Here is a 23319-nt window from a genome sequence, read left to right on the forward strand (position 1 = left end):
TTAATGGTCTAATTCATGAATTTATAAACCAAGGTTCATGAACTGCATATCTAGAAAGCCAAGTAACCCTTATAAATGGGATATATTACTTTATTAATATTTTAATACTTAGAAGGAAAAAATGTCAATTATTTAGAATAGTTTTCTAAGTCATATTAAAGGCTTCATGATGGTTGATGTCCAACAACTAAACGTAGCAAAGAAGGAAAGGGGTTTGTTTCAATATAACCTACCAAGCCAAGCAAGCTGAAATTCAAAATGACCCCTTTTCCCCCCTTAAACACCTCACATTAAAGGGAATTGGAAGACCATCACTATCAAGTTATGTGGCCTTTCTCAATTCCAAGCCAATGGAAGGTGTCTTGCCAATTTGTATCAAGCATCTTAGCTTGGTCCCACCACCAGAGGTGGTGACCTGATAGTCCCAAGCTCACTCCCAAATGGTTTGGTAGCCTATGTCTCAGGTTTGAATTCCTTCTGTTCCTTTGTTTTTCACATTAGACAGTTGTGTGCTTCTTCATTCTGGGCATGGGATCACTACATGGATTATATTAGGCCCCCGATGGAGCTACGCTGATGGGATCAATGCTTGCATTGGTAGTTCACAAGGCTAATATTTTTATAGGTCAAACTTGAAAGTCTGAACATTCCCTAGTAGGAGGCATAAGAGCGTCACTACTACATCTCCTATTTTATTACCAAAAAAAATCTTAGCTTGGTCTCAAACCAAGAGGCAAGAGCCCGATTGGATCCAGTATTTCCAACCTATAGTAGACAACAGGGTTTGATCCCAAATATGCGTTCAAATCATGTTTCTAGCATAGTGGTGATAACATTTTACGTAGAAATAATAAGACCAACGAGATATTGGATTCAAACCTTCTTTTCTCCACAGCTCCTCCACCCTCCAACAACCCCCAAGTTACATCCCGTGAGTGTAGGGCCCAACAAATTAAAAAAAGCAAATACTTAAATACAAAGTAGTGTAAAGTGACTCTTTAACCTACTCCCAAGAAAAATGAAAATTTTAACATACACTCTTTCTATTAGGTCTTTATGCATCAACATGAGGGTCAGGCTTCCTTTCTAAGAGACCTCCTTGACCTTTACTTGAGAAAAGTATTAGATACATGGTGAAGAAGGACCATTGGAAGTGGGGTTTCCCTTATTTCTAGAACAATAGACCAATAATGCAATCAACTTTAAATTTATAAAACAGTGGGCTTGATAAAGCCAATGGTGGATAAGGTTTTTTTTCTCCACTTATAGAGATGGCTCACCCACCATTGTGGGTTTTTTTTTCTTCTAAGATCACCTTTGTCATGATGATATCTCTTGCTCATCCCACACCAATAGTTTTTTTTTGTGGAGTGGTTGAATTCAATCTTGTCAATATTGCACCTAAGATATCATTGAATTCGGAAACCCAAACCTCTCCGATATGATGGAGAAGACTCTATAGAAGTAGCTAGAGAGAAAAAGAGGTCCCAAATTCCAAGCCAATGCACGATTGGATAGAGTGAGAGTTACATGGAACGAAGTCCTTCGAGTCTACAAAACAATGCAACCCAAATAATAATAATAATAATTAAAAAAAAATCAAAACCATTTAGAATAATATCAAGGGAATTAGGCCAAATCATTATGCAGAGGTCATATGTGTCAGGAAGAGGTGGTGGTCAGTGTCATTTTTTATTTATTTATTTTGTTTTTCTTGGTACAAGAAGATTCTACATGTTTGGGGAGGTGGAATTATTTAAATATATTCTAAGGAGACTTAAACTCTTGATTCTTACTATTAAGATGCATTATTTTTACGAATTGAACCAACCCATAGTGTAAATCATGTTGTTTTTATTATTGCATGGGTTTCACCAATGCCACTCTTTTGATGATGATAATTTTTCTTTTTTGGAATTGAGGTTCATTCGAATTATCCTTAGACATAGCTGATTGACAATTTAAAATATAATTTTACATAAAAATAATAAATTAAAAAAAAAAAAAAAAAAAAAAAAAACCATGGTTGGATAAGAACAAGATCTATACAATTTATCCTAATCCAACAATTGTGAAGCACGTTGCTACATACAAAAATCTCCCGTAGATACGCGGCATCTCGGAATACAAGTTGCAGAGCAAAATTCTCCGGCTCATCCACGTATCGGACGACGAGATCAGATAATATCCGACACGCTACCTGTAGGTCACCGCCAACAGATCTTTCCTTCCAAGTTCCAAGTTTCAAAAATATCATAATAAAACCTCCACGTGTCAATAGATTCTATCTTCCAATAAGATTTCACGCGCGTCTACTCGAGTGTCGAGTTTCAGAAGTCATCCAACAGAATTCCCCCACGTGGCTTACGATCCGCTACGCCATCTGTCAGATAGCATGTGCGGCTCCGATTTCTCTGCTCCCTAAATATTCTTCACGACTATTTAGTGGAAAACATTTTTTAGTGGATAAGCATGTATAAGATAAGCTATGCTCATTACACGTCAGCCCACCGTTAGATCTCTGGATAAGGGTCCCACCTACCACCAATGTCTATTCTTTCCGTTTCCCTTTACCTTTCCCTTTCTCTCTCTATAAATAAAAACTCCTGAATCCATCAACTGCGATAATCAAATTCAGGTTTCTCCCAAAAAACCATTGGCATAATTTCCTTGTTCTTCACCGTCATTTTTAGGGTTTCTGTTGTTTCAAAACTCTTATAAACAGATCTGGTAGTCTGGTTTGGTGAAATTTAAGATGGCTATGGCGGCTGCTGCTGGTATGGTGAGAGGTGGAAACTCATCTTCTCCATGGAATCAGAGCAATTTCTTGAAAACAGGAAAGGCAAAGAAGAAAAATAATGCTTGTTGTTTCGCTTCTGCTGCTAGTTTACCTGAGCAATACAAAACCCTCAGAATCCAACCAGGTGCTTCTGAGGGTGAAGTGAGGAAGGCTTTTCGCCAGCTTGCCTTGCAGGTTAATTCCTTTCTTCTCCTAGATTTGAATTCTGGAATGATTTTTATGAAATTATTTGATGCTAGGGTTTGAGTTCTTCTTTACTGAAACTCTCTCTTTTTTTCAAACTCTCTACACAGTACCATCCAGATGTCTGCAAAGGAAACAACTGCGGTATTCAATTCAATCAGATCAACGAAGCTTATGATGTAAGCTTTTTCTGCAAATCAATGAAACGAGTTGATTCAAATCACATTCATAACTATATTGATGGATTGTTTCGTTTTACAGGTTGTGATGAGTTATTTGAGAGGAGAAGAGACGAATACGATTAATCAATATGAGTCGTCGGATTACTGTGATGAAAATGAGCCAATGAGAGGGATGCACGATCAAGATTGGGACATGTGGGAAGAATGGATGGGATGGGAAGGTGCAGGAATTCGAGATTACTCTTCTCATATCAACCCTTACATCTGATCATCATTATGTAAGGATGAATCTTAGCCGTTCAATGTTGTTAATATTTGCTGAAATTGAATGATGACCCAATCAGAGGAAACTTGTATGGAGTTGTTATGTGGCTGTGGTACATGATAACATTGATGGCTTCTTTGTACATATTATTGTAAAGAGAATAAAATTTCCAGAGAAGCCCATTTTTGAGGCTTTGCTTGATGGAAGTGAAGAAGATCTGATCTTGGGTTTTTCTTTTCTTTTTTTAACACAATTTTGGGACAATCATTTATTATTTATATAAGAGAATTTAGAAGGAGAAAACATGCATGGTTATTAGAAAGAATAATTATATTTATTTAAAGAAAGAAGGAATAAAGATATACCCTATCATAGAACTCCACCTTATCATAGCTTTTGATGATATTTGAATTTTGTTGGTAGAATCACTAAAGTAGGGGTTATCCTTTTTCTTCACTTTTTTTGAAAACAATGATAATTGCATTGTTTTATACTTTTGTATGGTTGAAGTGATTTGTTTTACGGTGATAAGAAAGGCAAGGATTCTTCTTATTGGTTTTAATTTCGATCTGAGTCACACTTGGCTGTGGTGGGTGAGTCTCCCCAGCAAGGATTTTTTGCATCTACAAGATTTCGACTTAAGCGGATCAAACTGCTTACCACTTGGACCAACCCTCGTTGGTTATTATTATATTTTTTATTATTATATTATGTGAGTTTTAATCTAGAAATAATTAAGGTAGTTGGATTATTCGAATATATAAGGGGTATTTTGATCATATCAGAAACATTATTTCGGACTCCAATCATTCATTGAAAACAATCCTTAAATGTGCCTAATGCTAGTGGTTTTTTCTAAAGTATGCAAAAAGGGGCAGGTGCATTGTACATGCCGCAAAGTGAGGCAGTGCATATTTCAAACTTTAATCCAATCCATTTCTGAAATGGATGTGTGACATATATTCACAAGTCACATCAAAGGGTTGTGATTAACTTTAAATTAAAAAAATTACCTTATAAACCTAACTTCAACGTTTTGATGTTATGTAAGAAAACAGTATAGTCATCAACAAACGACACATAGGGAGAATGTCAGATTATGGAATTGGGTTATAGCTGTGTTTCCTCATCATTTTCATCAATGTAAGCAATTCAAGAGAATGCTTTTAAGGTGATAGTAGGAGCTCTACAATTTGGTCTTTCATTACTCCAAATCTAACTGATTTGAATGTGTTTAGTAGCTTTCACCCTTTGCATCCCCATTTGGATACCATGAAGCCTACCCCATTGAAATGGATCAAAATGAGCCTTGAGTGTATAAGCCCCGAGAGAGAGAGAGAGGCCAAACTAGGGTGATTGAAAAACTTAGTTCTAAGGCCTAGTAGGCCCGGCTGCCCAAATTTGATCCAACAATAATTGAGAAAAAGATGCCAACTCAATTCCAAGCCATCACCACAGGCCGGGAAAACGCAGGCCAGGGCCCGGCGCCCGCCACAATAATGGAGGCCACCCAAGCCACACCCATGGTCCGACAGCGAAAAACCAAAACAAAAAATTTAAAATTTCATCCGGCCGGGGGGGGGCGCGGGGGGGGGCGCCCGCCCCCCCCGACGGGTGAGGATCCGGATTCTCACCACATAACACTCAATGAACATTATTTGTTATCCATTGAGCAAGGACCTACTTAACTGGATTCCCACAAACGCCAAAAGAAAATCTTAAATTTTGGATGAATATTAATTTTTCAAAAGAACCTCTACCATGCAGATAAATGATTTGGGGATCTTACATGTTTACTACAAAGTATTACTTTAAATGCAAGTTTGAATTTAAACAATCCAAAAGAGATATCAAAGATATCCACGAGTCCTGTACAGAATGGAGGGACATAGAGTATGCAGCTGCAACACTATCAGGAGGGAAAGATAGACGGATCTTCTCTATAAAAAAAGATCTCCTCTCCACCACATTAGCAAGATAGGAACTTCTTGACTTAAAATGAGAAAAGATAGGCAGACCTTCTTTGTCGAAAGAGATTTCCTCTTCACCACATCAGCAAGATAGACACTTCTTGACTGAAAATGAGGATTAATCTTTCCAATCTTATGATCTCAAGTCGTTTATATTCTAGTCATTTTAGATTTCAAAGAGGCGGATTATTATGAAATTATATAAACAGTAAATAAATTAACAAACCTTCTTGTTATTTTAAGTTTTTTAAAAATACAACAATTTCATGTGATCAATTAACTAACATTGATTTTAACATGATATTGATATAAAATCTAAAATTAGATTAATCAAGAGATAATAAGGAAAAATCAACATTACATGTTCAATTAACCAAATTCCATCCTTAGCTTGATCTTCTAGATAAGGTGCTCACGTCGTTCTCTTCTTTCCTTAGCCCCACCATTTTTCAATTTCCTTCTTTTATAAGTCCACCGCTAGAAATCATACCAGCCATCTTATCATCAAATTTGTTTGAATCGAAAGTTCCTGTGATTCTTTAATTAAGAGAAGAAATCAAGAACCTAACCAGCTTCATCAATCAGTACTCCAGTTGTCCCCCACACGCTTTGACTTCTCCACATTATCTCCTTCAATTATTTGGGTCTTCTATCCATTTTTATATGGTTTCCATGAAAAGGGAAATTGATATTTATTGGCTCCTTTAAAGGAAGAACCCTAGTTGTGTTGATTCTGGAGATTTCTGCTTTCTTGTGTTCTTGTTGTTCTTGTTGACGATGGCAATGGCTTCTGTTGGTTTGATGAGTGGTGCAACATCATCTCCTTCATCTCCACTGAGAGATTCCTCCAAGAACAGAAGAGTGAAGAAGATGAATGCATGTTGTGTTGCTGCTGTTTCTTCTCCTGCTAGTATAACTGATCAATACAAAACCCTCAGAATCCAGCCTGGTGCTTCAGAGGGTGAGGTGAAGAAGGCTTTTCGCCAGCTTGCTTTGCAGGTTTTCTTCTTATTCTTCACTTAGTTTTGAATTTTTTATGAAACTTTTTTGATGGAGTAGTTTGAGTTACTCTATTGAAACTTTTCTTAAAATATTTCTACAGTATCATCCAGATGTCTGCAAAGCAAATAATTGCAGTATCCAATTCAATTGCATTATGGAAGCTTATGATGTAAGATTTTCTTTACACTGATGGAATGAGTTGAATCAAGTCCTTTAAAAGATTCGTAAGATGATTTGGTTTCTTTTGCAGGTCGTGATGAGTTACTTGAGGGGAGAAGAGACTAACGCGATTGATCAATATGAATCATCGGATTATTACGATGAGAATGAACCAATGAGAGGGATGTGTGATCAAGATTGGGATATGTGGGAAGAATGGATGGGATGGGAAGGTGCAGGGATTCGAGATTACTCTTCCCACATCAATCCTTACATCTGATCTATCCAACATTCTACTTGTGCATGGTGATTATGATTAATCTCAGCCATCAATCATGTAATATCTGAGTGACCCAATCAGTTCTGAATGATGTGGAGTCGTGTGTGTGACTGTGCTACACAATATCAATGATAGCCTCTGTACATATTTTTCTGAAGAGAATAACATTCCAAAAACCAAAAGGCCCTTTTTTGAGTCTTAAATTTAATACTTTCTTTTTATCTGTATATTTATTTGTTAGAAGGAATCCTTTGTGAATTACATAATAATTCATGGGGCCATATTTTAGTTGATAAATATTTGAAAATCAATTCAATTGGTCTCAGTTCCCTATCATGTGTGGTTCCCACCCTAATGACGTTGGAGGAAGTTATACTATTTAACTTAAAAAGAAAAAAAAAAAATTGTTATCTCTTAATGCTATCTTAAATTTCAAATCAATCTCTATTTCTCCAATTGTTAAAAGGAAGCAAAAGGAAACAAGTTCTTCAAAGAATTCTAGATCATTGAAAATGAAATTGAAGATATGTCACAAGTTGGAATCGATTGAGTAAGATTCTAAATTTGATACCCAATTCATAAAAATCCCCCCCCCCTTCTTTTAGGAGTTCAATTGTTGTAATCCACCTCTAGTGAATTGCTCATGTATGCGACCTTACTTGAACAGGATCTGTTCTATAGACTCTACCTCTGTATACTTGAGTTCTAAAAAAAAGAATTGCTCATGTATCCTAATTATCAGAGTGTTGATCAGATCAAATTTGGGCCAGGATGGAATTTTTCAAGAATAGGTCTGTTGTGATTGGTTTTCACCAAGTGTTCTAGCATGGTGTCAAGTCGCGAGTTGGACAAAGTCTCAATTCTTGGTTGGGGGACTCTGACCCTACAAAAATCCCTAACCTACCTTAAAGATAAAAACTACTCATGCCATAGCTTTACTCAGCCCCATTCTCGGAGTAATGTTGCTTCCTTGTCTTGATTTGATAGCCGGAAGTAGCTTCTTGACCTCCTAAATCCGCCCGTGTTCACTGTTTTCTTGTAAATAGGTTCAACCCAGAATCAACTGCAGTTCACCTAAAGAAGTCGAATTTGAATGCAACAAGATCTTATCCCCCAATTATTTTGAATATAGTAAAAGTGTTGTTTTGATGTTTCAGGGAATTGTTTTGGTTTTTTTTTTTTTTTTGGAGGGGGGAAGCACATATATACCACAAGTGAAAATTTGAAGTTTTTTTTAAAAAGTGTTTTTCCCCGGCCCCACGATTGGGGTGAGAGCGTCGGGGAGGGCCCCCAACGGGTGAGAACCGACCGTTGAAGAGACCTATTCCAGATTTCTCCATTGTTGCATAGCCCACTATACTATTTCAGTTGGTGACCCCTTGGATCCTTCCTTCAAAGTCCTAACTTATTTTCTTGTGATAGGAGATCAATCTATTTAGAAACACATTAAGTTAAATCTCAACATATACAAAGAGAAATAAAATAAAAAGTACAAAAGAATTAAAAAAAAAAAAAAAATTTAAATTGACAGCTGTGGGATTTGAACCCACGCCCTTTCGGACCAGAGCCTAAATCTGGCGCCTTAGACCACTCGGCCAAACTGTCAAGCGATGCAAGTTTTGCTGCATTTATGAACAAGTACAGTAACTACCTTATAAGGCTCTCCCACACATTGACATGTTACTTTATTTTTGTAAAACAAAGACACGCAAAAGTGAATTTTTCATTGAACACATTAATTAGAAAAACTAAAAACCAAACCATCAAAGAAATTTCAATTGCACTTAGATTTTAATCAATTCAGTTGGATTTTTTGGTCTGAAGAGTTCAAATCTTTCCCTTTCACTGACAATTTTGCACCCTTTTTACAGTTCTTTTTAAGGTTTGCATGGTTGGAGGGTACAATAATTTGATTGTAAATTTTTATTTTTTTTTTCATATAAAGTTCATCCATTTAAAGATTAGAGAACCAAGACAAGCTCGAGGGACCAGCAAAAGAGTCGTCCAACCACAGAGTGGCTACCGGCCATAATGTCGAGCGCGGAATTGATAAGACCACCTTTGCTAGTTTATCGACCAGAACATTTGATTGTAAAGTTAGGGAATACATATAAAACATTCTTTATTTTATTTTGTTGGCATAGTAGGTGAAATAGTTAATGAAATCCCTTTTCTCTTCGGTGGAAGTTCGTTTATATCATTTTTTTTTCTATAATATCATTTATATCATACAACTACCTATTGGTGGGGTTTGGTTAACCTCTTTTGATCAATCTACTCAACTTTGGCCTGCATTGGTGTTGGACAATCTATTTTGAATAAAATATAAAGTCTATCAAACAAAATATTTTTTAAATAAAAAATAAAAGCAAAACTTCATAAATGATTGAAATTGAGTAGGTAAATTAGTATCATATTCAGGGGCGGAACCAGGATTCAATATTGGGGGGGGGGAAGAATGAAAGTCCAGATTGGAAAAGCACCAATGGTTTTTTGCTACACATATTGTATGGGTCCTTAAGGACCCATTGAGGGTCCCACGTATGAATTATTTTATTATATTAAGGAATAAATTCACATATATTTTGTGGAGCCCACACATATTTGATAAAAATAAGTAAATTATTAATAATGATAATTTTTTTTAACAAGATATAGATAAATTAAAGCATTAGTACCAAAAAAAAAAAAATAAAACATGGCTTCAACCCTAAAATGTCAGATTCAAACCAAACTTTATTTTTTTTAGGGTAAGAAATGCAACCAATGGTAGTTAGTTATCTTACTAATTATAGACATTTTATTTATAATATAAAATCAAATAGAAAAAATTGTAGACAAAATAAAGAAACAAAGAATATAAAATTAAATAAAAAAAGAAACAATAAATAAATTGATAAATAAAAAGAATACCTAATTGTGGGGAAGATTTTTTTTCCCAAATTTTCTTTAATCCACGCTTATAAAAAGGGAAGAATAAATAGGAAGAAAGAAACATAAGAGAATAAACAAGAAAAAAAGAAAAGAGAGGACAGAAGAAATATGAGAGAATATAGGAATTGAGGAATTAGTTTCTAATTATAAATGACATTTTGAATATCTAATACGACTTTTTTTCAAAAATTTCCTTTAATCCACGTTTATAAAAAGATATGAGAATAAATAGGAAGAAAAGATGCGAGAGAAAAGTGAAAACAATAAATAGGAATTGAGAAGTTAGTTTTAACTAGAGATGACTTTTATACCCATTATTTTACATTTAAAAGTTGTTCTCAATATTTGGGGGGAGGGGGCAAATAGTGACATTTCACATGTGACAAGAGAAAAAAGTGGAAAAATGAAAAAAATTAATATAAAAAATCCAAAATTTAAGGGAATTAATTAAAATTTTGAAAAATCCGGAGCCATGGCCCCTTAGTAAGTCCGCCCCTTAAATTTAAAAATATCATATTGGATTTCATATGGATATCAATAAGTACATGATTCTGTTGTGTTTGAGTGCTTTCTTGTATTCTTTGTTTAGAAGAAGGTAGCTTTGTATCAAAATAATATAAAAATAATCAAAATATTACTTATAATTTCCTTCCTATTGACATCGTTTTGGAATAGACAGATTTGGTCTACCAGGGGAGAGAGAGGGTCAAAGTGAGCTTCATGGGTGGATTGAGTCAATTTAGTCAGGAAATTCACACACAAATTTATGACTTTGCTTCAGTCCTGCACATTTAATATGCATCATGCGAACCAACTCGAGCTATTAGATCAAAATCTCAACTGAAATTTTAGATTCGACGATTCAAAATTCTATTTGATGGTCATACGCATTAAATGCAGACGACTGAAGCAATTTCACAAATTTAATTCATTCACATACATGATGGAAGAAATGTACAATCATTGAATTCAGGTGCCTAATCAAGAATGTCTTTTGGGTAGTAAATCATGGACGTTTGAAGTATTTTTTGCACCAAAAAAGAAAATCATACATGTTTGCTACCAAGTCCATTAAGTGCCACACTGTGTCCTGAGCTATTCCTTATCCTAGTTTTATAAATCACAAATAGGTTAGGGGTTTGATGCAGTTGATCCCAAAAACTAAGCTGTTGGTTTGGCCACCACAACAGATCCCAATGCAGCATTATATCATTCAAAACCCACACCCTCAAAATAAAACCCATCCAAAAAAATTTCTCACTTGAAATTCAACAACCCCATGATGGTCTCCAGCAGTAGTCATTAATAGCAGGAAGTTCATTCTCTTGAGGAACAGTTCTATAATTCAATGAGCCAAGCAACACTCAAGAAGATGGAATTGGGAATTCTTCTCTCAATTGCCTTCTGTACAGAAAGATGATACAATCTGTACAGAACCTCAAACTCCAATGGCACCTCCCTTGAAGCCTAACCTCCACAAAACCATAGTATTCACCAACAATACTGTCTTTCTGCAAACACCATTCTAGTTTTCTGCAATACAGAATCCCAAGAAGACACAAGCCTTGATAATCAAATAGGTAGATCTGCTAGATTTCCAGCCATATCCATGATGTATAGATCTAATGTCCCAAAACACTGATCTTGATGCTAAAATTTCTTTACCCAAGAGACAATTGAAGGAGATAAAGATGTAATGATTGGAAATTAACCACTACTATCACCACACAGACCTGTCTGACCTAAATAAGGTGCAACAAACAGTAGTCACTAACCATAATTAGTGAAAATTATTCCAACTTCCATATTGCTCCACAAAGGAATGGAAATATAACTGTAGGTGGTTTCAGTAAGGAATTGTTCTGATGCTAACTTCCAATCCAAGCAAATAACAAACCTATGCTTTTGAATTATAAATGAAGGCACAATATATCCATAATCAAAGCCAAAGAAACCCAGTACCTAAACAATCACAGCATAACATGAAGGTGTTGATATGGCAGATCAATTTTCTTCCTTGAGAATATAATTGCAACGGGGAAAAGCAAGTGAACCCATTTAACTTCCATGATACAATCACTTACAAAGAAAACTAATGATCAATTGCATCAACAATTTCTGAAATTTTCATTTATGGAGAGAACTGTTTTGACAAAATTTCATCTATAAACAGTAAGACCTATAAATTTCAATCTTTATCCTATACAATTCCAAAGAAATTTGAAATGGGTAACACTGAGAAGGAATGAGGTTTAACCCTTCAACGCCATAGCATGGCAAATCAGCTAACAAAGAGGAGCAAACTAAACCCTCAAAGCCACTTGGTCAGACCAGCTAATCTTTCTCTTCCCTGCTCTACTAGGCACGTTTCCAATATCTCTATACACAGCCAAGTTTAGATCAGTGGGCTGCTCATCACCTTCATATACAGGACCCAAATAGTTACTTGGTTGTGTCTCCACTCCAACTGGTCCCAAAAACTGAAACTCTTCTTCTTCTTCTCCTCTCTGCATCACAAGCAATCAGGCACACAATCAATAAAAGCTTCAAACCTCACTACTGCATAGATTATTGTCAGAGTAAATAAACACTTACCGAAACCTGGTTCAAGTCGAAAACTGTATGGTTAGGTAATCGGGCAGCAGCTTGCTTTGCCTTGTAACTCTTTTTCTCTGGAACTGGATTGTTGGGTAAAAGGGCTTCCTTTGCCCTGTAACTCTTTTTCTCAGGAAGTAGTTCACCACGGATTTCTGGGTTGGTAAGTCTAGGAGGAGCTGGTTCAGCTTTGGGGCTTTGTGATCGAACTGCCATTAGATGTCTATATCGTTTCCTCAAGAATCTGATATAAAAAAAAAATACAAGAGTTTAGGGGGAAACCACTAAAGCTAACCCAAGTTATAAATCTTAAACCCTAGAAACAGGTGAAGGGGGGAAAATTTTGTACCGGACTTCAGCTTTGAGCAACGATTTTCTTTGTTTTGTTCTCTGCAATTGAATCTTTGTAGCCTCTGTTTCCTGTTAAAAGAGCTTGACATTAGGACCACCCAGAATATTGACAGAAAGGCAAAATTTTCCATGAAATAAACAGAACAAATTCAGCAAATAGGAAATTATTAAGAGGAACACCCAACTACTGCAGAAATTTTTAAAGAATCACATCATGATGTCAAAACAATCTATAAATTTTGCGAGAGTTCACACGAGGAACTCAAAAAAAATTTAGAGAAATCTGGAAGTGATGGTCTTCAGGATGCGCTCAAACAAAACAGAGAAACAGTGAATAACCAAAATCTGCGAGAACATATAAATTTTGGAAGATCTACCAATAAAAACTAAACAAAAATTTTGCGAACGTAGAAGCTGTCTTTGTTTGCAGGGCTCAAACCAAAAGGAAGAACATGAACGACTTAAAATCTTGAAAAATTCAGGAACGGAAACCTAAATCTAAAAAACGTACCCAGACGAAACCTAGTTTCATGCAAAAGCACAAATCTAAAACGTACCCGGATGAAACACTAGATTTTTAACAGATCTAAAGGGAACCCAAGTTTCAAGAACAAGAAAACAAAGATCTTACCTTAAACAATTCTTGGTAATCCTGCAAGAGACTTTGAAATTTGAGCCTGGCTCGAACCTCTTCATCATCCATGTAGGAAGGAGAAGGATCCATAGCAACCCTCTTCATCCTCTTCAACATAGCATCCCCCAGAAAAGAGAAATCAAAGAAGCGGTACAAAACCCACAATAAGAAGAAAAGAAAAGAATAGTCTGGAAGGGGAGAAGAACCGTTCAATCAATTAATTGTAGACAGATAAGACACAGAGCGTAACAGAGAGAGAGATAAAAGTAAAGAAGCAGAAGAGATATGGAAGAAGGATTCCTCTTTTCACTGGAACTCTGACCAAGACAACAAGGAAAAGCCCACATAAATCGGAAATAAATTTTTTGGGTTGTGATGAAGATAGATTTTTGCGGAGGGTTGCAGAAGGGTATTTCTGAGAAAGTCACTTTTATGGTGGTTCGGTTGCTATAGGTTTGAAGACATCTTTCCTTCTTTCCTTCCATCTTCTCCCCATCTTTCCTTCTTTTCTGTTTTTTCTTCTACATAAATTTTGGTCCAGCTGGGCCATTAGGAATGAGAGAGAGAGAATGAAAGATTGAGTCTTTGTTTGGGTAGAGACTTTGTTTTTTGAGGAAGGGCTGATCTGTTAGCTTCTCTCCTCTTCTCTTTGTTTGGTGGTGTTTGCTTGGGGTTTGGTGATGTGAGAGAAACAGGAGGAGGTATCTGATATGTAAACTACTTAAGGGTTCAGAAAAAGCAGCAGCCGTGTTACAGTTTTATGGTCTTGTACCATCTGAGTTTGGTTTGATGCTGATGATCCCCCACATCTCTCTCTCTCTCTCTCTCTCCTCTTTTTCAATGGTTATCTACAATTACTGAAATTACTAAAATACCGTCTACTTCCTCTTGGGTTTGCTTCTAAATTTGTAAAAGTTGAAACTTTCTGTCTTCCAGAAGAAAACCCACTTCCCTATTGTGTCTCTTTCATTCATTTTCCTTCTTTAAAACATAACCACAAACAACCCCTGAGACAAGCTAACTGCAAACCTTCTCTGTCAATTAAAACCAGGAATTCTCTTAAATAATTATTTTAATTCAATGAATCTCACCCCAACTACCATTTCTGGGTTGAAAAAGAGTTTATGATCTTCCTAATTTACATTCAGATTTACCTTTAATTAAAAAAGAATTTGAGAAGATGGGTCAAAAATTCAAATGAAGAAAGCTGCTCAAAGCACTCTGTTCTGTGAAATTTGTCCCTAGCTGGTGTGAACTGTGAAACACAGATTAGGTGTTTACACCTCTTTTTCTTATATACTTGTAAATACAGGCCTGCTCAGTTTTCCTTTTAAATCTTTCTGGGTTTCTTCATTGTTTATCTGGTCCAGGTCGTCTTTCTTCATCAGGTCTGTTCCACTTTTTCTGTTCATGGTGACGCGTCTGTATTTTATTGCAGTGATGGGGACAAATTATTATTAATTTTTTTTATTTTTATTTTTTTTTTTTTTTCTGTTTTGAGAAAGAGACCTGCAACAAGGAAGGATTCCTGGATGACCAGGATTATTTAATATAATAATTATATATGAGAAAAATTAATACATTCCAATTTGATGTCAGACCCACGAACCCGCATTATGATGTGGCATGCGTCAAGCCGCTAACCATGATGGAATCTTCATGGAAAATTATCAACGCGCCCCTTAAAATTAATGCCACCTAAAGTAAGAATTACAAACTCTAGAAAATTTGCAGAAAAATTCTTCACAAAGAGACTGACTTCTTTAGAGGAACTTTTACGGTTTTTTTTACGACTTTTTTGGATCCACCTCAAGAATTGGAGGAGAAAATATTGACAAATAAGATTTGCATTCTTAAGTAGTTTTCTTTTCTAGGTTGCTAAACCCTGTTTATTTGTTTTCAAAAAAAAAAATTATGGAAAAAATCTTCTATTGTGCACCTAGTGTAGATATATACTAAATATTTAGCTAAGAAAGCAAAGGCTATGTTGGATTTTTTAAATTTAAAATCAAGCTTTAAATCTTGGCCTGTTATTTGGAATAAAAAGTGCACTGACGTGAATATTTTTTCTTCTGAAATACATATTCTAAAATACAAGCTTCCATTTGAGTTATCCAATTTATCAATCACAAACTTTATACTTACACCACCAAAAAAAAATTATAGAAGACACCTTATAGAGTAAAAATATATCAAAGACACCTCTTATTAGTAGTAAATCATACTTAAGTACTGATATAAGTAAGTTAAATATTTTAAAAACATACGAATGACCTTGAACAAAAAACCCATGTTGGATTCATTTTTGTTGTCTCGCTCTATCATCTATGACCACTTACTTTTCCAATTATAAATATGCACAAAGTTTGGAAGATGCATCATAAGTAGTGTTTTGAAAACTAATGATATACGGTAACATTGAAAAATAGATAAGTAAAAACTAACTGATACCAACAATGCTAGTAATAGGGGGTCTATCTGACAAATTGAATAACTCACAGGGATGACACTGACAATTTCCCATTCTTTATTTTCTGCCATTCAAATCCGTGACATGTTGTATCTTATTAGGATTTTTTTTTTGTGGGAATTAGTAGTTTTGTTGTTTTGGGAATGATGTTCATCCGACCAGCTGGCACAATTTCCCATTCTTTATTTTATGCCATTCAAATATGTGACATGTGGAGACTATTTCAATATGCCACAAGTAGCATCATAATCTGTATCCTCACCAAGAGGTGTTAGTCATTATTGACTAAGCAACCCTTCGATGGTAGATTTAATAGTTGTGACAAGGTTGATGAGATTATACCTCTATGATTGTTGTAAATATGTTTAAAACTTTATATAAATATTTTATTTATTTTAATTGTGTCTATCCATGGTTTTATTTGGGCCATGACAAGATCGATCGTGGTTTTTATATAAAAGAACCACTATTAATTAAGTATCCCCCATGTTATACAGATAGATATACTATACCAATATTAAATATCTTATGACTGACTTGGGACTTTTATCGATTTCGACTACCCTTTCACCATTGCCTTTGAGGTCTTTATAAAATCCATTTAGCTCATTAGTAAAATATATTGACATAATGTTATAATACCTCAATAAACCTGGGTTGATGATCTTGGGGTGAAGACACTTTTAAAATCACAATCGGGTGTCTAACAATGGTTTAAACATTGCTCTAAAGAAGTGTGATTACAACAACGGTGTGCGTGCGGATCCTCAAACGTCAACAACAATGATCTCTAAGAGCCATACAAGACATCATGGTTTGAACCACTAAAAAATATCCTCTTGATACAATACAATACAAGCCAATATGTATCACTTTTGCATGTTGTCGATATCGATACATCTTGTGTACTTTTTAAAAATATTGACTAATGTTATAATACTCAATAAAGTTGATACATCTCTTAAAATCACTCAGTACCAATGGTTTAAACATTGCAGGAGATACCATGTGATAAAGAAAACCATGATGTTTTGCTCATGATATTTATGTTTACATGGATTGAATAGTTTTTTTATGTTTTACATGGATTTTGGCTTTATATATAATGCCGATGGGTGCAAACCCAAGTTTGGTGTTATAGATGACAAAGAGTCCCGCAGAGACAAATTCCTCCATTAATGTGGGGCCCACCGTCCCCCTCCCCCTCCTCCTCCTCTTCTCGTCTTCTCCTCTCCGTGCCGTGCTGACCCCACACCATTCATACACATGAAAACATGATATAACGACTCTTCTAGATTGATCGTAAATTCCGTATGTTGAAGAAGATTCGGCCTTTGCATGGGTCCCACATAATAAATTCTAATCGGTGCTATGCGTTCTCTTCTCTCTCGCCGTACGATAACCGTGATCTTTCCTATTCCACCGTTGAAAGGTAAGATTGGGACAGGATTGGAATTTGGAAGTCTTTTAAGAGTCAAGGACAAAAGGTTGAGCTGGGAATGGGCCCAAGTTAGTAAGACGGGTTTAAGTTGGATTCAAGTCTTGGAGAGAAATCCTGGCCGCCCAATTACATAGCAGCCCTAATTGGGTATCATCATTCCATTCAAAAACTAACTATTTAATTCTCTTTTCTTGAACCCTTGCCTTGACCAATGGAAGTTTGACCTCCCTCGAAACTGAAAATTCTACCTTACTAGGTCAAAGTCTGGTTAGGATGGCCTTTAGATTAAAGGTCAAGTTGATGTTTGACTAGGGTCAACTTAATTTTCTGTCTTGCAAGATGTTTTTAGTATAAAAAAAACGATAATAATATAAAATTATGCCAGGGTCTAAGTTAGGATTAGGGTTAAGTGTCTAACTTGACCCGACCACACCTAACCTGGTAGGATCAAGATCAAGATTAGGTCAAGTTTGAAACATTTAATGTTGAGGTCCACAACGAGAAGCAATTCTTTTGTTTCACTTGAGCTATCGCACTTTATGATCACACTAGACGTTTCATAACCAAATAGAAAAAGGGTAAATCCAATGGCAAACACTTCGATACAAGTGGAGGGGATAATTTTCTTATACAGCTTTACCTCAACAATTTTTGTCGAGAATTTTGTTTTTGTTCCTTGACCTTAGACTATAACTATGATTCGTCGACCATTGTGCCATGGCTCAATATCATGATCACACGGAGGAGTCAAAATTTGGTATTAGTAATGTCATAGTTGAGTAATTTGAAAAACACAAACTCCAAAGTCATCAAAGACAATAAAAAATCAAAATGACCAAATAGTTACATACAAAAATAAAAAAACACAATAGATACAATTTTCTTTTTCTTTCTACAATCTTGATAAGCTTCTTCAATCTACAGTTTGGCTTCAACATGCCTCCATTGCAGCTGTTGTTTCTAATTTGTCTTGATAAGAATGGAGGATATTTCCTATTAGACTTGATCAGAGTTGGTACCTCCTTGAACTAATGTGATTCCATCATATCTTAGCCCAAGGTCCATAGTGCTCTTCTAATACATTATGGAAGTGGTTGACAACTCCTTGTTTCAAGAGTTGAGTTCATACACCTAGAATAGAATGAGAACCAATTTGACAGTCACTGAAGAATTTTGCATTTGGTTTCTTCGATGTTTTCAACTCAAACTGACCTTTCCTTGTATCATTGAAATGAGCTGACAATAATACAAATGCTTTAATACATCTCATCTCTCATCTCCTCTGAAAATTGAACATTGATATTCTTGAAAGATCGATGTCTCTGCCTGATTGCCCCCCTTGCCCCTGCAACACAAGAAGAGCTACCCTTCAACTAAAGTCTCAAGTCTGGAGAGATTTCCAAAACTTCTCCTTTGGAATCACAGGTTACTTTCTCCACCTTTGGTCTCTGGTATATCCCTTTGCTGATAATATTTAAGGCATCTATGGCTCTGTGGCCTTTGGCTTCTTCATGGGCTTTCCATTTCTCTGATATTTTGAGTCCCAGAGTTCAACAACAGATGAGCATTATGAAACTGTATAAACATGGTGAAATTATGTATTGTAATAACAAAGAATGATAAAGTAAAAAACATGATTACACCAATTTTACTTCAAAATGGAACTGATTCGGGGCTCAAGTTGAGCACATGGAGCCGATTCTGATTCACAAAAAACTTGAAATCAAAAACCTAAGAGTCTATGTGATCATCGCAGGTTTACAACTAGTACAGATGCAACTGATATTCAAACACTGGTACGCACTGCAAAAACATGCAGCCATTTAAAGTAAAACATGACAGTACAAATTTTAATACAGCAAGAACAGTTGCGCAGAGATTTCAGCATTCAGATGAGCAACGATATCAAGCTCTGGACAACAGAATATGATGATGGATCTAAAAAAATCAAGTAATATGATTGATATATGAGCACAATAAAAAAGTTCTGCAAATGTCAAACTTTCAAGAAATGCAACACATAGCCTACATTCTTGTTTCCTCATCGAGTCTATGATCATCTACCCAAAACATGCTAACCCACCAAAAAATTAAAAATAAAAGTAAAATTACAGACTGCAAAAGTTCTCCAAAACTATGAGTGCAATTCCATGATGAACATAGAATTAAGGATGCTGACTAAAAATGCAAGAATTATGCCTCCCTCTGGTAAGATATCTATTTGCATTTATTACGTATTTTTAAGAAATTATTTGTGACAACAAATTAAGGCCTGCAAAAGTGCAAATTATAATCATTTGGTTACTATACGTACAATATATTCAAGGGAATGTTACATTCACCTTTACCTCCTCTCTTACATAGAAAGCATTGCAACTACACCCCATCTGTTACTTTTGCAGTTAAGTCATCCTCAAAGACAAACTTGCCCTTTCTTAACTCCCAAAACGCCTAACCACATAGAGGTCGGTGAAGGAATACCCACTTCATCCATCATCTTCCTTTTATGAACTCTGCGACCGATGACTTCTCCCCCTCCACCTCCGGTAATCCTCTCCTCCCCGCCGTCCCTCTCCCCACTCTCCGCCACCGCTCCCCCCTCCTCCCTGCCCTCTTCCGTCGCCACCCCCCCATTCTCAGCCCTCCGCTCTTGCTACCATTCCCACCCCCCTCTGTCGAAAGCCTGGAACAATCTTTTTTCCTCCCAAACCCCTTCCTGCGACCTCTCCTTCATCCCTCCTTCTGAAGCCCCCATCCCTCTGGTGCGTTGCCCCTCTTCTGCTACCGGCCCTGATATCCTTCGTTGGAAGAATGTTGTCCTGGGGCAGTTTCTTGGCCCCTGCCCTCCCATTGGTATTATCAAGTCCTCTTTGGCTAAGCAATGGAATTCCTTGGGTTCTTTAGATACTTTTATCATTGACGAAGGGATTCTGTTATTCAAGTTTGCCTCTCCTGCATGTCATTTGAAGGCCATCAATGGTTCTCCTTGGTATGTTGGAAAGTCTCCTATCTTCATCAAGCCTTGGGAACCTTCCATGCCTCCGCAGGGTCGACTTCAACTCCCTTCCCCTGTGGATCAACTTGCCTAGTCTCCCTCTGGAATTTTGGGACAGAGAGTGTCTCAGCCGCATCGGTTCTGCTCTGGGGCGCCCTCTTCGTTCTGATTTGAAGAGCTCTAGACTTGAACGATTGTCCTATGCTCGTATTTGTGTTGAGGTTCCTGCTTCCAAGCCTCTGCCTCCCTGCATCTCTATAGCCGATGACTCTGGTATTCACTTCAGTCAGATTATCGTATATGATTGGATCCCTGCTTGGTGCTTTGGTTGCCTGTCGTTTGGACACGAAGTTCACAAGTGCTCGCTGGTATTGCTGCTCCATCGCCAACTGCTCCTCTGGCGCCGAAAGATTCCTCTCCCGATGCTGCTCTGTCCTCTTGCCATCGATTGGTTTCGCCTGCTGCCACTGCCGCTTCTCCTACACGTATTGCTCCGTCACCGTCTGTGGTTGAGTTGATGATTCCTCCTTAATCGGATATTCCCAGAAGTCTGATTGATCGATTGGAACTCATTTCTGTTCGTCTGCCACTGCTCCTCCTTCGACTGCCGCCGCTGATCCATCGCCAGTTCCTCCTTCGACTGCCGCCGTTGATCCATCGCTAGTTCCTCCCTCGATTGCCGCCGTTGATTCTTCACCAGTTTCTCCTCCCGCCGGCAAGACATACAGAAGACGGAAGGAAAAACTGAATCGTCGTACAACTACTGCTCCTGTGACTGTCGCCGCTGCTATGTCTGATACTGCTTCTGCTCCTCCTGATCCTGCTCGCCTGGCGCTGATCTTTGCCACTGTTGTTTCTTCTCCAACCATTGACGATGTTGCTACTGACGGTGCTGGCATTCTCAAGCTCCCCTTATCTGGGTCTTCGAGCTCCTTGGTACGTCCGGCATCTTCCTCTCAGGTAAGCTTCCATTCTCGTGCAAAACCTAGGTCTGCCAGGGTCTCTGAGCCTCTGCAAATACCCCCTTTGTTAAACCGTCAACCTTCTTTTGAACCGATCCCATCTTCCCACGATACTACTATATCTCCAAAATACCCTTCATCGAACCCTTCACTTAACGACACATCACCGCCCCTCTCATCCCTTTTCTTTCACCATTCCCGGGCTCATGGGCCTTCTATCCAAAGCCCACAGACCTCGACCCCTCACCCATTTTTTCCTCTGAACTACTCCAATTCTAAATCCATTTTAAAGCCCAACCCATCCACCTCTAACTCTCGCCCCACTTCAAAAGCCAAATCACTTAGCCCACCGAAACATCTCTTACCTTTACCCATCGCCTCTCCTTGCTCCTCCTATCCAAGCTCAACCATTTTGCAACCGTCTCCTAAGCTACCTCCCTAACCACCTCTACTGAGCCTTTCACTGCTTGCCCCCCTTCCCTTGCAAAGCCTGCCATCACCCCCTGTTGCCTCACCCTTTGGCTCTGGCTCCACCATTGACCCTGACATGTTTGAATCCCCCTCCCCTATTAGCTCATCCCTGTGTGAGATTTGCCCTCACTGTAGTTTGGATAGTCACTTATGCATGCATGATAGACTGGATGGTTCCCCTTCCCCTTCTCTTGGTTGCTTAGTTTCTGCTCCCCCCCACTGTTGTTTAAATGACTGATGTTATCATTTGGAATGTTAGAGGCCTGAACTCAATCGCTAAACAACCTGAAATTAAACGGTCCATACGTGAGTCAAAGGCCTCTTTTGTGGCTTTATTAGAAACCCATGTTCACTGTGACAATGCCCGTCGGATTGCCATCTCCATTGCCCCCTCTTGGTCTTTCATTTCCAACTCGTCTCATTCCCCTAATGGCCGAATTTGGGTTCTTTGGGACCCAGCAAAATTCCAGCCATCCTTGCTCTTCTCCTCTACCTGTTTCCCCTCCTTCTATCTCTCAATTGTCTATGGTTTCAACTTTCAATCGCCAGCTGGATAGGGCTCCTCTTTGGGATGACCTCCATTCTATCTCCTCTTTCTTGCTCGGCCAGCCTTGGGGTATTGGGGGCGACTTCAATATTGTTCGATTCGCTAATGAACGTATTGGAGGTAACCCCCCTGACCCTGCGGCTGTCGACAGCTTCTCTTCTTGGATTAATGATGCGGAAGTCTTTGATCTTCGTTGGTCTGGTCAGCGTTTTACCTGGGATAATCACAGGACTGGATCCGCCCGCATTGCCTCCAAAATTGACTGATTCCTTGTCAATATCCCTTGGTTCTCTCTCTTCCCCGTTAGCCATGCTCTTTATGATTCCCCTCTCCTCTCGATCACTCCCCTTGCCATATCAAGCTTCTTGATCATCCTTCATTTGGTCCCAAACCCTTCAAATTCTTTGATATGTGGACTTCTAACTCTTCTTTTCTCCCCACTGTCATGGATGCCTGGTCCCAACCTGTCCACTGTCACTTTCTTCCTCTTGTGGCTTTTGCTCGAAAACTCCGAAACACCAAAATGGCCCTTCGTTCTTGGAACTCCTCTACTTTTGGTAATATTTCTTCTAGAGTCTCTGAGTGTCGGGTGAGCATCTCCAATGTCCAATCACTCGTTCAGTCTGATCCTTTTTGCCGCTCCCGGGCGAATGAGGAGAAAGCCCTCTCCCTTCACCTCTCCTCCCTAGTCTCCCTGGAAGAAAGTTTTCTTCGTCAAAAATCCCGGATCAAGTGGCTTGAGCTTGGAGATGCCAACACCGCTTTCTTCCATCGCTCTCTCAAAGCCCGCCACAATTTCAATTCCCTGCCTTGCCTCCTTTCGCGGAGTGGTGCCTGGATCTCTGACCCTCCCAGTATTAAGGAGGAAGTCGTCTCCTATTTCTCTAACCTCCTCTCCCCCCCTCTCTCCCCTCTCGCCCGCCCTTCCTTCCCTCCATCCTTAATAAATTCTTAGACCACTCCCTTCTTCCATCTTTGTGCACTATCCCTTCCCCTGATGAGATCCGTTCTGCCATTCGTTCCCACAAAGCCAACAAGGCCCACGGTCCTGATGGCTTCAGTATGGGATTCTTCCTAG

The 23319-nt window shown here is 37.9% G+C and overlaps 4 protein-coding genes and 1 non-coding gene across 7 annotated transcripts in view; 2 read left to right on the plus strand and 3 right to left on the minus strand.

Moving 5' to 3' along the window:
- Positions 1-2615: 2615 nt before the first annotated feature.
- Positions 2616-3738, plus strand: LOC148999920 (chaperone protein dnaJ 8, chloroplastic-like). The gene is made up of 3 exons (XM_089140796.1): positions 2616-2974; positions 3094-3162; positions 3245-3738. The coding sequence occupies exons 1-3, from the start codon at positions 2756-2758 to the stop codon at positions 3431-3433; spliced, it is 477 nt and encodes a 158-aa protein (XP_088996922.1). The 5' UTR covers positions 2616-2755; the 3' UTR covers positions 3434-3738.
- A 2266-nt stretch (positions 3739-6004) lies between these two features.
- On the plus strand, positions 6005-7060 carry LOC148999921 (chaperone protein dnaJ 8, chloroplastic-like). Its single transcript, XM_089140795.1, has 3 exons — positions 6005-6399; positions 6503-6571; positions 6653-7060. Exons 1-3 carry the CDS (start codon positions 6178-6180, stop codon positions 6839-6841), a joined length of 480 nt encoding a protein of 159 aa, XP_088996921.1. The 5' UTR covers positions 6005-6177; the 3' UTR covers positions 6842-7060.
- A 1306-nt stretch (positions 7061-8366) lies between these two features.
- Positions 8367-8446, minus strand: TRNAL-UAG (transfer RNA leucine (anticodon UAG)). The gene has a single exon. It is a non-coding gene; the product is annotated as a tRNA-Leu (tRNA).
- Positions 8447-10685: 2239 nt separating this feature from the next.
- LOC148999923 (uncharacterized) lies at positions 10686-14433 on the minus strand. The gene is made up of 4 exons (XM_089140963.1): positions 13353-14433; positions 12720-12790; positions 12371-12614; positions 10686-12282 (listed from the first exon to the last, which is right to left on the minus strand). The coding sequence occupies exons 1-4, from the start codon at positions 13470-13472 to the stop codon at positions 12079-12081; spliced, it is 639 nt and encodes a 212-aa protein (XP_088997089.1). The 5' UTR covers positions 13473-14433; the 3' UTR covers positions 10686-12078.
- A 3580-nt stretch (positions 14434-18013) lies between these two features.
- LOC148999924 (uncharacterized) overlaps positions 18014-23319 on the minus strand; it is a 33235-nt gene continuing 27929 nt past the window's right edge. For 2 of the 3 annotated variants that reach the window (XR_016170706.1, XM_089139749.1), the window contains one exon: positions 18014-18841. The gene's annotated coding sequence lies outside the window, so the exon portion shown is untranslated. The remainder of the gene's footprint in view (positions 18842-23319) is intronic. The other variant, XR_016170707.1, reaches the window with a different exon arrangement.

This window comes from Hakea prostrata, chromosome 11 (assembly GCF_041222555.1).
Source record: "Hakea prostrata isolate BN-2017 chromosome 11, UWA_Hpros_2, whole genome shotgun sequence".
Classification (NCBI taxonomy): domain Eukaryota; kingdom Viridiplantae; phylum Streptophyta; class Magnoliopsida; order Proteales; family Proteaceae; genus Hakea; species Hakea prostrata.